Raw genomic sequence first — 16705 nt, forward strand, 5'->3', positions numbered from 1 at the left:
ACGCCGAGTCGGTGCACCACAACAACATGTGTTCGAGGTTGTTTCACAAGACAGTGGCTTCACTGTTGAGTCCAAACAAACCTATATAATTGTGTGCTGTTGACTGATTTGACAAAAACAATCTTTATGAATCAATACCTATTTGTTGTCATTGGGAGAGAAGTAGAATTGCGTTTTTTCAGTCTTACAATTGAAACAAAACATTTGGAGGCAGAGGCTAATATATTAAGAACAAATTACAACCCGTATATATAAGTCGACACAGGCAGAAAAAAAGTACTATTAAAAGTTAAAATAAAAAAAAAAGTAATATACACCAGGTGGCGCCATTCAACCGTGTGGAGAATAGGAGCGTTCTCATCGACCACGCTGCAAAACTGCAATGGGCGTACAAGCTAGAAAATATCAAGTTTAAGACAACACAAAATTAACTCTGCAAAAATAATGACATGAGGAATTTGGGATCAATGGTTCTCAACATTGGAGGCAGCATTTTATATCCAATACACTCAGCATAGAAAGTTTAACTTTTTTAACTGAGCAATGTTAATGTACACTGCATATATTAGCTTTTATTCCAGTCATATTTTTCTATATTTTTTACATTTACTTACACTTAAGTATTATTACCCTTACACTTTAGTATTGCATGCTACTTATTATTTATTATAGATGCCTATTTTTTATTCTTGCTGCTGTAATATTGCAAATTTCCCTATTGTGGGACTGTACGACAGTATTTTCGTATTTTATTCATGGTATCATGACACTCCACAGGAATCAAGGAAGACAGAGGCCTATAGAGGTATCACATTTCCCTTTGTCCAACCCTGTCCCTTATTCAGACACTCATTCAGTTATCTAATATAGCATTGCTTGTCAAACAACTTTACTCGCTAAAACAGGTCTTGAGTAATGAAATAACTACTGACACATTTTATTCTTACATCCAACTGCAGAAAATGGTTCATCGAACCCTCCAGCTCTTGTGCTTCCACATGAGATCATATGTGTGCTGCAGGTTTCAGGATCGCAAGATCATGGGACGAAGATGTTTTTAAAGACACTCGTGCCTCTGAATTATTTAGCTCTAAAGCAAATATCCTAACACAATCATATTTTGATTGAGCAGAAGATTTGGATACAGGATATTGACAATATTACACTGAGAGAAAGTGCTGAGCCCAAAATTAAGACTCTGAATTGGGTTTTGTGATTGCCTATTGAATCATGTTAGAGTGGAAGCTATTAATGCAAACATCAGCAATAGATTCTGAGTCCTTCTTTGACATTGACAGTCCCACCATAATCTAATCTGTGATTAAGTTGAGGTCACGTTTCTGTAACTGACCTCCAGTTCCTGACAAGGGAGTAAACAAAGAGTCTGGCTGTTAGCGTGAGACAGTTAGAGTAGACACAGATGTTTTGGTGTTAGTGGTCTTTCTGGAAACTGCTGGTGTAAAACTCTGTTCTGGAAGAGCCATCAGACTGTTTAAAAAAACAGAGACAATGAGGAGACAGGCCACAAGCAGCCACTCCTTTGTGGAATGCTGCCTTCAGGTGCAAGGATAAAAGTCGTTATTACACGCATCACGGCCTACACCCTGAACATTTCGCCACCGATAGAGGGGAAGAGGAAATTTTCCATGATGTCCATGAAACGTGACGTCAAGTAGTGGGAGACAAGTGAGCTCGTGATAGAATAATAACAATACAGGCTGCTATTACAGCAATGTCCCATGTGACTGAAAAACTGAAGTTTGTCTGGTCTGTTGAAAACTTTTTTTCCTCTCGACACATTTTGGCATTTTAAGCGCCCCCGTTCATTCAGTACAACACGTCTCTCTCGCTGAACGCCACAAAAGAACAATCCCCCAAGAGAAAACGACTTTTGTTGGATAGTGAATGTTGTTTTCATTTCCGTCTGAATGCACTTGAATGAATGGCAATCTTGTAACGCAGTCAACATCATCATCGCCGCCGGCGGCTGTTATTCTGTTTTGATGTGGCATTGTTTCCCTGTAAGCAGCCACTGGTTACTATGGGTAACTGTGACTGTCTGCAGCTTATGTCTATTTACCCACGAGTCTACGTTTGAAATGTGGTTGCAGGACAGTTTAAACAGCGCGTACAGACAATAACACTGGCCTGGATAGATGCCCTAAAGTGACACTGCGCGTTGTCCTGCACTGGTGTCGGTGAAAGTGTAAATATGTGTGTTGAATAATCTATATATATAAATAACATTTAACCTCCTCCTCCTACTACTACTGCTTCTCCTACTAATAATAATATTAGTGATAATGATACATTAAAGATACTTACGAAAAAGTTGGCATGCCAAACTTAAAAGTAGAAAATTGGTTCTGACAGTATAGTTATCTACATAATTATTACACAGGTATGTACAGATATAGTTAGATGATATACAGTTAAGTCTCTTTATTTTTCTCTTTAAGTGTGCGAGTAAAGTGTATTTATACGTTATTTATATCGCACTAAAAAATTTTTACAATGTGCGTCACAAATGTAAAAAACTGAAAAAGTTAATGCTTCTTAGACATAAACAGAAAATTACACACAGACAGGAAAAATTACAAGGTTTTTATATAATTTTGTTGTCGTGACAGTGTATTTGATCGGCTTTAGAGATATCGAGAAAAGGAATCCTGTTACAAAAAAAAAAAAAGACACCCCTCACTTAGCGCGTGATGAGTAAAAAAGGAGATAGAGAGGGGGAGAGAAAGAGAGAGAGAGAGAGAAAGGGAAGGAGAGAGACATACAGAGAGAGGGAGTGAGGTAGAGATAGAGAGAAAGAGTGAGACAGAGAGGGAGAAAGGGGGGGATGATGACAGCTGTATAGGGGGCGTGGCTTCCGGAAGGGTGTATCCAATAAAGTAGAACCTCCCCGCTCAGACCGGCACGAGCGAGTTCTACACATGCGGCAGCGCGAGGCTCCCATTCAAACTGAGACGCTCCTGAAAACGCGGATCTATTTCACATCGACGCTGACAACACCATTTTTATTTTAGTCTTTTAACTCGAGGCAGCTTTTGGTTTTCTGAGGGGATCAATCTCATTATCAGTTTAGGTCATTATCCCGCGCGCGCTAACGCCGTAACTGTGCGTGCCGCGCTCTCTCTAGCTTCCTGATTAGCACTCGCTCTTCATCCCGGGACCGACAACTGCAACGTGTGGTGAGTTTTTCATCTCTCGACATTTTTCCCGTTACTATCAGAATTAAACTTCGCCTCCAGCTTCACCCGCCGAAGTTACTCAGGGGAACGTCGCCCCCCCTTCGAAGCTAATGCCACCGCTAGCAAGAACAACAAACTGCTGCGTCTTCAGAGGTAACAAGCTGGTTATGTTACATTGAAGCGGACACTTTAAGGTCAGACATCTTGCGTTGTCGATGATAGATAAAAGTGGTTTATCTGTAACTTCCCGCTAACGCGAAGGTCTCCGCAGCATTTGGTTCGTCCCAAGGTTAATTGCGCAGTGAAACCCTTTTATTTAATGTGAGCAGTATCGCTTGTGTGTCCACATTTGGCTTGACAACACGACGGAGGCTGCTCACCCGGTCAGTCCGTCCGTGGGAGCCTGGTGCTGCCTAAACCGAGTCACTTCCGGTCAGAAGTTACGGCCCCCTTTTCACGAAAGACCTCGGACAACCGGCACAATAAGAGTTGTAAAGTGTGTCATTATCGCCTCGGTAGAGAAAGACGCTAAATCTAACCCGGGACAGTTGTTTTATTTTCTGTTCAGTCGCGTGAGAGCGTGCGAAACGATGGGGCTCGTGCTCGAGGTTGTGTTCTTGAAAGTGATGACGACACGTGCGTGTCGTCAGCAATGCTCATCCAACTGATGAAACCCCCTAGTAGACGAGACACGCCTTCGCTCTTATAACGCGTTATGTTGTCAACGGTGATCCGGGAGATGACAGCAGGAGTAGAAGCGAAGCGTCCGAGATAGAACACAGGACTTTTGGTGTCCCGCGAGAAGCTGGTTGCTTCCTGCGACACACACAAAAGATGGCCACCAATTGCATTTCGAAACAAGGCATCTAATAAAAATCGTCCTTCCGGTACAGACGTTTACTATCTGTAACGTTGTTTTCTTACGTTAAAAAGGCAGAGCCCCCCCCTCTGTATATTCTCCCTTACTCCTGAAGGAGGAATGAGGAGGAAGTTGTTATTAAAGCAAGTCTTCTCTGTCTTTTGTCTCCCCAGGATGCACCCCTGCTCATCTGCAGCTACAGTTGCACAATGGCTGTCATGTCACTCTGCTTGATAGCCCAGCGCTCAAAGAACAGCAACAGATCCAATTTAATTTTAGGATAACAATACGCCCTAATCACAACTGTTTACCTTAGTTGTTGTCTGGCCAGTCCCAGATATACTGTTTACAAGTTTGCACTGCTAAATCTCAGAAATACCCTGTGCAAGACGGGGAACTTGAAGAGAAGCAAATAATTTATTTTGACCGAGTACCTCTTTATTTTATTTATTTTTCATTCCCTTTAAGATTTTGAATCAATTCTTTATAAGCCTGCAATCATGGTTTCAACAACTGCAATGTCAATATTAATGGCCACCACTGCAGCCGTGGTAGTTCACACTCCTCTGACTGAGTACATGTGGCTGCTGATTGTTGGCTTCATCATCGCCTTCGTCTTAGCCTTTTCTGTTGGAGCAAATGATGTCGCCAACTCCTTTGGCACAGCTGTCGGCTCTGGAGTGGTCACCTTGCGACAGGCTTGCATTCTGGCCACAGTGTTCGAGACCCTGGGCTCTGTGCTCCTTGGGGCCAAAGTGAGCGAAACCATTCGGAAGGGCATCATCGACGTGAACATGTACAATGGCTCCGAGCATGTGTTAATGGCTGGATCCGTCAGTGCCATGGTTGGTGAGTATCTTCAGCTGAACGTCAATGATCCCTGCAAGCATAGGCACCTTTGGTGTAGCAGAATGTAGAGAATTGATCTTAAACAAAAATACCAAAAGTATTCTGCTTACAATAACAGATTCCAGCTGAAGTTAATGTTTTTGGAAATTGCGCTTTAGTTGTATTATATTTATAGTTTATATTATGTTGCTGTGAGCCTTTTATTAATGTGTCTTTTTTTAAGCCTATGAAAGTGAATGAAGTGGCGAGATCATGCCAGCCTGTCAAGTCTAATGTGATCAAATTATTCATTCTCATTAGGTTCTGCTGTGTGGCAGCTGGCCGCCTCCTTCCTTAAGCTACCCATCTCTGGAACACACTGTATTGTAGGTGCTACTATTGGCTATTCACTGGTCGCCAAAGGCCAGCAGGGAGTCAAGTGGATGGAACTTGTCCGTATCGGTAAGTGTGACAAGGAAACCACATGACCTAGAAATTCAAAACTAGTTCTTAGGTTGAATCTGCATCATAGGCTTTATTAAAATATAGACAGTGCTTAATCACCAGTCTTATTGTTAAACATAAACACGTGTTATTTTGTGTGCAAGAAGTTTATATCTAGGCCAACAATTCAATGATTTTATGAATAGGAGTTGTTTGCTCAGCGCTAAATCGTTAGAGGTAAAGGCATCTATCATTGTACATGCAATAATTTTACAGTGCACTATACCTTGCACATTTAAAGTTGAAACTTAATTCTTGGTGTGCAGTATTTTTCATTTTCCAATTCGTAAACCAGGACTGTTAGAAAGATTACAAAATAATGCTGACATTCTTTTTAGTTTCATTTTACATTCTGGTCACAAGCAAAACACGTATTGATTGTTTGAATGAAGTGTTGATGATTCCCTTTGACTCACCTGGGTCAAGAAGCGGAATTGCCAAAATAGCCAAAGTATTTCGAAATGGCATAGTTGAGTTAGGATATCCTGTTTAGACCCCTACTGAAATAACTGCTCCCTTACAGGTATTGGATTTCCCCAAAAAGATATGATATTGCAGTTCCCAGGAGATAATTTTCAAACAACATAATTTAAGTTTACAGTTAGATTACAACTAATGAGAGGGGATTTATAAGGGGATCTTACTGACTTGCTGTACTTTCTTTTAATTTGCAGTTGCTTCATGGTTCCTGAGTCCCCTTTTGTCTGGAATAATGTCAGGGATCGTTTTCTACTTTGTGCGTGTATTCATCCTACACAAGGTAAGCACAGCTCCTTCTAGATAGTACGTGTATTAGATTGAGTAAAACGAGAACCCTCCAGGGCGACGTGTCAGTTTCAACACTTTACTTTTATCCTACACTCAAAATGAAATTTGGAAATGTTTGTAACCAGGCAAAAATACTGTTCTGTGATGCTATTCCTTATCCTCATCTTAGGTTACAGAGAATAGCATCACAAGGGCACAGTAGTAAATAAAACTCCTAACAAAATTTGGCGTTTTTGTTGATACAGCTTTTATATCTGACATTGGGCTTGGCTTTGTTTCTGTAGAAAGACCCTGTACCTAATGGACTGAAGGCCCTGCCTGTCTTCTATGGCGTGACTCTGGGAATCAACGTGTTCTCCATCATGTACACTGGAGCTCCGAGTGAGTATCATTGTTTCAGTCATTTTGCTCTGCATGCCTGCCCGCAGTCACGGCTTAAAATAAACTGCTCCCTCAGACAGCCGGAGGCCCACACGATTCCAGACCGAACCAGGCTGTGTTTACCATTTTCACCGAAGCTCTGTTTATTTTAACATGTTTTTTCGGACTGTCTTGCTTGTGGTTGTATGTGGGTCATAGCTGCAATAAAGTTTTAAGAGCAAAGCACAACAGGGAGCTGGAAATAAGATTTCACTTTACTTCTTTTCCTCCTCCATCTCTGAAGGGCACAGACAGTGATGTCAAGAGTTAACAGGGTATTTGAAATGTTCTTAGTTATCTGCTGCCAGTAGGTGTACTGCTACTCAGAATAAGCATAGTAATCCTCTGAATATTTGTCATCCTCCTTACACAATTTTTTTCTAAACGAGCAACTTTTGCTCCTTTGTTTGTTTTTCTCTCTACAGGACCTAACAGTTCAAGATGTTAGCTGGCCTGGGTCAGTAAATGGCTGCTACAGGCCAGAGTTTGACCAGATATGGTGCGCTGATGTGTGCACGCACATCAGCGCACTCAAAAAGGAGATCACTTGCTGTTCCAGCATAGCCCATAACCTGGCTTAGCGAGGCACATTCTGTACAGTTGTGTGAAGTCCCTGACACCTCAACGTACTGTTCTCGAGGATCACATTTAGACCCATTAACAAACCACTGTCTGCTACATCAAAGCATGCATACATTCTATATCCTGTCGATGAGGACAAGTTGTCACCATGTAAATACTTAAAGCCTCAATCAGTGAAGACAATTTAACCCATTCCCAACAATTACTGCACCATCAGCCTCTTAATGATTCTTCATCATGAAGTAACAAAGCAAAAAATGTTTAGTACATTTTTGTTTCAAAATACTTTTTCAAAGAATATTCTTCAAAATCAGACAGCCCTCATTTATTTCATTGCCTGGTTTTTATACTCAGGACAACAACAGTTCATTGTTGCTCTGTATTGCTGATATATACACTCTTATGCAGTACCTCTAACCCACTGAGAACAGTATGTTTGACTTCCTCTGATTGGACTCCGTGTTCTCCCTGGTCAGCATCCTATCATAGTGGTGCGATTGGACACCAGGCATCCCACAGCACATTCCAATACTCAATATATATATACAGCAGTGCCAGAGACGTCATCCAGCATTGGGCCAAAGAATTTGAGGGTCAGCTGTTGACCCTATGCGAATGAGGTTTAGTGTGACCTGGGTTCTTCACACCTTATAAAACACTCAGCTGCTGTCAGTCCACTGCAGCTCCAGTCATTGTAAAGGGAAAATCAACCATGAATTAGAATTATGATGTTATTGTGAGCCCCTTCAAAATGTCCATCACCTGAATATGAAGATCTACAGCTTCCTAAATCAGAATGAAATCACACTTCTAGACATCTCAGAGATAAAACATCTGCCTTCACAGAGATGTGTCATAGAGGCAAATGAACAGCATGCCCCTGTTTGTTTCATAGAGTTGAATGTCATGGTGACTCTACAGTTTGACCCATTCACACCATTGACAAACTTCAATGTGTTAAGCTGGATGCCCATTTTCTGCCTGGGTAACTGGGACATCAAACAATCAGCAATGTAACTAATACTCACATGACAGTCTCTGTTTAACCCGAGACATGGTCCTGAAACAGAATCCTGGATGCCCTCAGAGGCTGCTTTTGTCACCTGGTATCCTGAGAAAATACTTATACCTACAGCTTACAGATCCTTTCAGATCCCTTTCATTTACTGCAGCTGACACTTAATCTTAATACCCAAGGTAAATGCTTATCTAGGTTCAAGACAAATAGTTAGAGGCTCCCTGCCAAGTGAGTCATAAATAGTCACTTTAACTGTCATTGTAATTGAGGTTAGACGAAAGTTGTACACATTAGAATAGGGGGGAAAAAAACAACAAACATGTTATTGTGTAATGTAGGCATGGGATACAGAGGTTTCAGGGAGGGGTGCGGAACGTGGTTAAATTCCATTTCCTGTGCAGACCAATTCATCCCACTGCATGGCTGTGGTATAAATCAACCCCTCTATGTGGGAGTGTTTATCAGACCTAGCCTAGGTTCTGGATTTAGTTTTTATTTTGTAAGACGTTCCCCACAAACAAGCCACAGTGTCAAAGAGTGGCAGACGGGTTTATTTGTCATTTTCAGTCCTTTGTTCCCTTTACATATAGTGTTCAACCAAACTACACCTGTCTTTGGCCATCTCCCTACATGTGTGCTGATGCACTCCAGTGAAGGCCCGGAGCCTCAGCTCTTAGGTCACCTTCCAGTTTTTCCTCCTATGCCTATCCTCTCCTGAAGGGAGTGAGCTCTTGCATAACTAAATAAACATCAGTCAGATGCTCTGCAGTCTCGTGCTGCAGCGTGACTCAGTGGAGAGAATGCACTGTGGACTCTGCCCTCAACTGAACATGGCAGATGAGACACTTATCTCTTAAGCCATGGCCCTCATTTCCTTTTTCTTTATCTTAAGCTTTTCAAACAGTCCAATTCTAGTAGTTTTTTCGGTTATGCATGGCCATGGTCAGCTCAGCAGAGGTCTTGCTGGAATTTTCAGCAGCTCCTCTTTTGTTTTCTCCTAACCACGCTTCTGTATGTTATACTCTGTATGACAAAGAAGACTGTGTCCCCAGGGGAATTTAAGTAGTTGCTTACTTTGCTGCATTGCTTCTACCTCTGCTACACTAGCTTTGCTGCAGTCTTGGCAAGAAGGTGCCGTTATTGCTATAGAAAAAGGCTCCGGTTTATGACTGCCCCTGTTCTCTTCCCCCTTTCTCCCTGATGTTACCTTTTTAGGAACGCATTGTCCATGTGCAGTTGTTACTGGGGCAGCCGGAGGTCATTGTGACTTTTTTTGCTCTTTCACCTATCAGGTGTTGCATAACTGTTCAAATCTAGGGGTACTCATGCTTTCTGTATTTAACTAGGACGTGGCACAAAGAGTCAATGCTGGCAGCCAATCATGTAATAGCAAAAAAAAGATGTCACTGGTTCAGTGTCATTATACTGCATTTTATAATCTTTAAGTACTTCATTTCCATTCAGTTGTGCCACTATGTTTATACGAATAAGGCTTCAGATTGACCTGTAAATATCAGCCCTACATTTTATAGATTTATTAAACTGCACATTTAATAACTTTAGTTTCTTAGGTCTGTAAGGTAGCACCTGCTGCCTTGTTTTTTAAATTTGCTTTTCTCTCTGCGTGTGTGTGTGTGTCTGATTCTATCCATGGCTCATGGCGGTCCTTCAGTGCTGGGATTGGAAAAAATCCCTTGGTGGGTCGTCCTGCTCATCTCATTGGCCTGCTCCGTGCTCACTGGCCTTGTGGTCTGGTTCATTGTGTGCCCTCAGCTCAAGAAGAAGATTGAACGTAAGTCACACATAACATTTTACATTTTAGGGCAACCGCATACCTCTGTTTTCAAATCCTAGTGGTCACCAGTTTCTGTTGACCACTGAAATGATGGGTTTCCTGTCTTAAACCACTAGACAATTGTGGGATTTATCCCTGCACATGTAACCTGAAGCTATTCACACAGAGGGATCATATTAATCCAGCAAATGGAGCTCAGGGATACTTTGTCATTATGGAGTTTTGCTAATGGAAATCATCTGAAAATATTGTCACTGGTTTTGTCGTATAATCCTGGATTAAAGTCAAAAGTACAGAGTTTTCATTTGAATTTTTTCGCCACTGGTGTCGAGGGGAAGCACTTTGCAGTTTAGACCTGCAGGAATGTGTTTTACTTCCCTCTATTGTTAATGGGGTATTTTTTTTTAATGAATACAAATGCAGAGGAAAGATAGATTACCTTAAATGGTCATTACTTAATGGCTGACCAGTCATAGTCCCACAAATGTAGTTTTCTTTTTAATGTTACAGAACTGTATATATTAAAACAACTGTTCAGAGTAGGCTTTCCAGTTTTCTCCGGGCAATGTGGATGTCCGGGCTTGGTTTACCAAGAGTCAGAATCCTTAACATATTCTTTGATAAATATTGACTTTACCGGTCACGTGTTCTTATACTAACAGAGAAACAGCAGGGTTATCTGTAAAGCATGGTCCATTTAGATCACTACGTCCGGTAGACAAGCAGCCTAATTGGGTCATAGTGATCCTCTAATTGGTCTTTACCTCCTTGACTAAAATAACCATAGGTGGACTTAAGGCAGTGACTCGCTGTGCATTTAATGGGAGATGGCCCAGGCTGAAGACGCCTCAGGCTCTGACCACTTAACATGACACAGTGATCGGCTGAGTAAGACTCTTTAAACCCCTAAACGAATGTCATGTGAGCCGTATCATCATCCTTCATAGGGCAAGTTGCTGGCGGTTGTGTAAATATGTTCCTTGTAAGGTTGTGATCAATTTATCTGATCCTTTGAACACAGGCGCTCACCAAACCTGGCTAACGTTGCAATTTTAGGACAAAAGGTTTTTGACTGGTTATGCAATTCTCACAACTCACCTCAGCTTTAGGTTGAAAGGAAACACATGTGCTATGCTTGTATTTCTCGTGTATGTATGTGTTTGGACACAAGCCAACAATATCTCATTCCCTACTCCTCCCCTATTAGGAGACATGAAGACCTCTAGCCCCTCTGAGAGCCCCCTGATGGAGAAGAGAGATGTGAGAGAGGCCCAGTGTCCAATCCTGAAACAGACTGCCATGGAGACATCGACACCTCTCACCCCGGCTGCTAATCAAATCGCCTCTGATCAACCCCAAGCGCCTCCTGAGGAACGCAGGGTGGCTTTTGACATCGGAGATTCTGACGATGTCGACAATAATAAGGAGCGCAGGGTGGCATTTGACATCGGAGATTCTGATGACACCGACGACAGCATTTCCAATGGGGGTATGTTTGCCAAGACACATTGTTGGTACATTCATATGTAATTTAAAACCTTAACCAATAAAACTTATATGGAAGTTACACACACTGAACAAGCTTTAATTAATCTTTAACTCTTTTATTAAGTCCTTAAACAGGTTCAGGAAAACACTCAAGTCCAGGTCCACAACCAGCAAACTCAGCTCAGCAATGGTTCATCAAACGCTGAACGCAATCAGGCCCAGTTCAACAGACCAGCGCAGTTGCCAAATAACGGTTACAGCCAGTACCACACGGTCCACAAGGACTCTGGCCTCTACAAGGACCTCCTGCACAAGCTCCACCTGGCCAAAGTCGGTGACTGCATGGGCGAGGGGAATGACCGACCAATCCGGCGCAACAACAGCTACACCTCCTACACTATGGCCATCATCGGCATGCACAGTGACTTCAAGCATAAAGAAGCTGACTTCCGTGCCACTGAGGATGGCGACAAGGGCCCAGGGTCGGGCGGTCAGGAGAGGAAGCGGATACGTATGGACAGTTACACCAGCTACTGCAATGCTGTGGCAGAGCACACAACACCTGAGGGCCTGGGAGAGGGAGAGGTGACGGTAGAAATTGGGAAGGAGGATGCAGGTAGTAGCCAAAGTTCTCTGGATGACGACGGCCTGGAGGCCGACAAGCCAGAAGTCTCGACTCTCTTCCAGTTCCTGCAAATTCTCACTGCCTGCTTCGGATCCTTCGCCCATGGAGGAAATGACGTTAGGTATGCTGACTTCTTTTTTTTTTTTAAATGTCTTACTATCGGTAATCTGGATTATGCATGTTTCTCAAGAATGCCGTTATCAAGAATTTGACTTATCAATGTTCATCTCAAAGTCAGAATCCTGTAATGACAGTCTTTCCTTTGCAGTAATGCCATTGGACCACTTGTAGCTCTGTGGCTGGTTTACCAAACAAGCAGCGTGAATACAGATTTAGACACACCCATTTGGATCCTGCTGTATGGAGGCGTGGGCATCTGCGCTGGACTCTGGGTGTGGGGTCGCCGAGTGATTCAGACCATGGGCAAGGACCTCACCCCCATCACCCCCTCAAGGTTAAAACCCTCAGACAGTGCAGATTCTGTTTTCTCTTCTTAGTCATAAGACCACTTCCTCCACAGACATTACCAGTCTTTGAATTTAGCAGCCATGCTCAGAGTGTTGTTTTAATTCCCCCACAGTGGTTTCAGCATTGAACTGGCCTCAGCTGTGACTGTCGTAGTGGCCTCTAACATTGGCCTGCCTGTCTCCACCACCCACTGCAAGGTAAGCTGGTCAAACACTGTGGTCTGGCAGGTTCACTGAGACTGTTGGTGTAGGAGAGGCTACAATCTGTTTGGTAGACGGTCCAAATGTGGAATGACTTTGTCCTCGTAACATTTTAAATATGTAGTGGAGGTTGTCTGATGGTGGCTGTGTTTCCAGGTGGGCTCCGTGGTTGCAGTAGGATGGCTGCGTTCGAGAAAGGCAGTGGACTGGCGACTGTTCAGAAACATCTTCGTGGCATGGTTCGTGACTGTGCCAATATCTGGCCTGATCAGTGCTGCCATTATGGCCATCTTCATCTACGGGATCCTGTGAAACATTCTGCTGCGCCCCAAGCAGGGGAGGAGAAACAGAATGACGTTGGAAGGTCACAATACATTGCTTACCTCAAGCCAACAACTTTGGAAGAAAAAGGAGGAGAAAAAAGCGCGTTGAAAGGACTCGTGATATGGGCTTGTGGTTCTCGGCTGCATCATTTTCAACCTAGAATTTGCCTTTGTTCCAATTGGCCCAAATTACTTCCAGTGGGAATCTTGCTTTTTTTTTTTGTTTGTTCTCACTTGCTTTTGATATCATCATTCTGTAGAGAATATTCTCAAAGCATCTTCCTTTTTTTTCTGTTTCTAATACTCATTCTTCCATTCTTTTTTTACATTGAATTTATGTATATACAATCATGCTGTTTTAATTTGTGTTTCACGTTAGAAACAAATGAACAACTAAAATGCAGTATTAGCTTTTTGCTGATGTAATTCCCATCCTAACACATGTTGAAAGTAATGTAGATGCAAAAGGGTGTGTAGGTGGGAGAGAAAAAAAAAAAAACGAGGTTACTGGTGTGTATGTGTGTTTTACCAAATTCAAAGTGTTTGTTGTTAAATAATTCATATTTTGAATCTATCCCCCAAAAAGGGCATTGTTTCTCTGCTGTTGTAGAACTAAATTGATTTTACACAATTTCTGAGCTGAAGATATTTTCTACCACACTCGGCCTGTATGATAGTTATTCAAGTAATTTGCTGTGGTAGAAGCACTATCTGTAAACACTGGATACCCGGCTGCAGAATGCTATCAAAGATCCTGCGTCAGTAGCGTGAAACAGTCGACACGCTTCTGTCAGGAAATGACGAGGCACTAATTGTTCCAGTGAATGGATGATCTGCTCTCCACTTCTGAAATTAGAATCTCCTGAGGCTCTTCATTCTTGACCGGTGCAGAAATATCTTGGTTACTTGAATTTGAGAAATGTAACCTCAGAATGACGACTAAAGCAACAACGTGCCGTCACCACGACCTCAAGTCTCCTGTGAAAACTTGATTGCGTTGATGGTTTAATGCTTTAGACCTGCTTCAGCCTAGTTTGGTTTTTCTCTGCGGATGCTGTACCTGCCCAAGACAAACTGGGTTGCTCTCGGCCTTCCTCTTTCTCCACCGGCTTCTTGAAACGCTGAATAAAAAATGTTTCAAGTGGAGGAAGAACAGGAACCTGAAACTGGAAGTAAACTGAGTGAGTGGTGCGGTGTGGAGCTGATCTGGTCCCTGTTTGAATAAGGGCAGACATGTTGCAGGCCACCAGTGTGGTGTCATCTGGCTGCAGAACTAAATGCATTTCAGACCTATAGATGCTGTAGTTGCCTTAATTGTTTTATTTTCCCTTAGATACCAAAGATGTTATTTTTTTGTTTTCTTTTTTTTAATACACATCAACATACTTTGGTCCATATTGTTGGATTAAAAAAAACAAATGAAAAATAAAAATGGGAAAATTGATGTTGAACTTTTCTTTGATACTGAATTAAAATGTATGAAAGCTTCGGTATATATTGACAAATGTATTGGAACCTATGCTCAAACAGTTCATCTGCTCAGGAAAAGACAAACCCAAACCAGTCCTGAAAGACTAATCCTGTACAACAAATATGTCCCTGTGATCCACACACAAAAGACTACACACAGCTTAAACAGATAGGTGGGATATTTCCCTTTTTATTGACAGTTGGTCCAGTGCTGCTCAGGCACGGGGTGACAAGTGCGTGCCAGTATCCACACGTTCCAGCGCTTTCTCACTCCAGCACATCTGACGCAGAGGACAGACAGAAGATTCCTTAACGCCAGCTTTACATCACAAACACCACAACTCAGTAGTTTTCCAGGGCGCTCAAAGCAAGTGTATGAATCACTTCTCTCCCAGTCTTTTCTGGTATGACTCACTTCCCCTACATTCATTCATGCAGCTGAATGGCGACTGCACCGTTGTGTGATTTTTTTTTTGTACAGCTGTGAGGCTCAAAGTGAGGCCTCATCTCCCCAAAGGATTAGGATTTTCTACTAAAGGTTGAATTCATCTTCTTTTTAGTTCTTTTAAACTCCATTTTATGAAGGCTTCTCCTCTTAGGGGAATGTGGCTTGAATGATAAGGATGCCTTCTACGCGGCCTCCACAACCTTGGATCGAAAGAATGCGATCAATTTTAAGACAATCCTTTCAGAGTCTGGACAGGGAGAGTGCATCCATGCTCCTAAAATAACTAGAAGTCGATGATACCTCATAAATCAGGCACCATAAGCACCTTGGGACATGTCAGGGTGCCCTGGATTCTTGTCCCAGATTATCTCGCATACAAAGAAGACTTTGTACAAATCATTCTTTAAAAAAAAGAAAAAATCCCTCCTTGCCCTTTTAAAAGCTGCCGGGTTGTAAATGTGTTATTGCTCTTTAGTCAACTCAGAGTATTTTATGATTTAGGAAGCAGACTATAAAGGTTTTGACACTATTTAAAGCCGGCCGTGCCTGGCTGTGACTGGATCCTCTCACCAGCTGATTGCATAACCTACAATTTACACTTTGACTGGGTCGCTTGAAAAACACTTTCACCACATCTTGCCTCAGCAGGTACTTTTGAGTCGGCCGCAAAAAATGTTAACCACCGTCTGGATGATCCCAAGTAAACAGACACACTCACACTCAGCCCTGTAAGTGGATCTGTTTTTTGCAGCTGGGTGTGTATAAAGTGTTCACCTTGTTCCTTGGTTGAATCCTGACTGACTTCATCTGCAGAGGAGACACGAGAAACTTTACAGTGGGTAGTTAAAGTGTGGGAGTTGTAAGATGTGGCCTGATTTAAATTGATCTTACCCAAACTGCTCACAGGCTCTGTAACTGCTTCCTGATGCCCTGGGAGCACAAATAAAATGTATCTTTAGACAGTTGTGTTCCTCCAGACTTTATTTAACTTGTTAATTCGTTTTAAGAGTCAACGAAGAAGCCTAAATATGATTTGAAGTTCCTGAATATGTGGGAAACTACATTTTCTTAGTGTTCTACATATGGTGGTTTTGTACATTTACTCACCCCTCCTCTGTCTCCCTGTCAAAAACAACAAAGACAGAAGTTATTTTAGAAAGACTGAAGTTTAAATTCAAACTTTAATGTGCCGATAAAAAGTTTCACAATGTCTCACCATCTGCTTCCTCAGAGGACTTAGACTCTGACTCTGTGGTTAACAGAAGAGGGACATCAGTAAAAACAAAAAGCCTATACTCTAAATGTACACAATGTACTTTGAGGTATAGTCCTGGGCCCCAGTTCCTTTCTCATCTCAACTGTCCTCTGTTGCCCCCTACAGGCTGATATCTGAACATCTTACCCTCCTGAGCTGCTGCGTCAGAGTTGCCGCCTCCCTCTGCTGGAGGAGGATTTCTCAGTTATGAAATGTTGGATATCAGATTTAACAAAAGAGAGATCATACGATGTCTGTTGACGCCAGATGTGTTTACACACCTGTGTTGTCCTCGTCCGCAAACTCCACACGCTCCTCCTCTGTAGGGAAACATCTCGACAGCTGACTCTGACTTTTAACACACTGGTTTCAGATTTTCACGTGATCGCTAACTCACCAGATTCGTCCTGAGCAGCCTCTGTAAGTTAAAGGTGTGAAAGGTTTGATTACCAACTGA

General features: G+C 42.4%; 1 protein-coding gene across 1 annotated transcript; it reads left to right on the plus strand.

Moving 5' to 3' along the window:
* The first annotated feature begins 2905 nt into the window (after window positions 1–2905).
* On the plus strand, window positions 2906–14519 carry slc20a1b (solute carrier family 20 member 1b). The gene is made up of 11 exons (XM_062412414.1): window positions 2906–3197; window positions 4230–4905; window positions 5206–5346; window positions 6063–6148; window positions 6441–6537; window positions 9849–9968; window positions 11179–11460; window positions 11584–12205; window positions 12353–12538; window positions 12665–12749; window positions 12909–14519. The coding sequence occupies exons 2-11, from the start codon at window positions 4557–4559 to the stop codon at window positions 13062–13064; spliced, it is 2124 nt and encodes a 707-aa protein (XP_062268398.1). The 5' UTR covers window positions 2906–3197; window positions 4230–4556; the 3' UTR covers window positions 13065–14519.
* Window positions 14520–16705: the final 2186 nt, after the last annotated feature.

The sequence above is a fragment of the Platichthys flesus genome, chromosome 19, assembly GCF_949316205.1.
Source record: "Platichthys flesus chromosome 19, fPlaFle2.1, whole genome shotgun sequence".
NCBI classification, from domain to species: domain Eukaryota; kingdom Metazoa; phylum Chordata; class Actinopteri; order Pleuronectiformes; family Pleuronectidae; genus Platichthys; species Platichthys flesus.

Excerpts from the sequence above, each read along its gene's own strand:
- slc20a1b (XM_062412414.1), top strand. The coding sequence starts at position 4,557 with ATGGTTTCAACAACTGCAATGTCAATATTAATGGCCACCACTGCAGCC. Across the intron at positions 5,347-6,062 it reads GATGGAACTTGTCCGTATCG|TTGCTTCATGGTTCCTGAGT; the intron begins GTAAGTGTGACA and ends TTTAATTTGCAG. Across the intron at positions 11,461-11,583 it reads CGACAGCATTTCCAATGGGG|TCCTTAAACAGGTTCAGGAA; the intron begins GTATGTTTGCCA and ends TCTTTTATTAAG.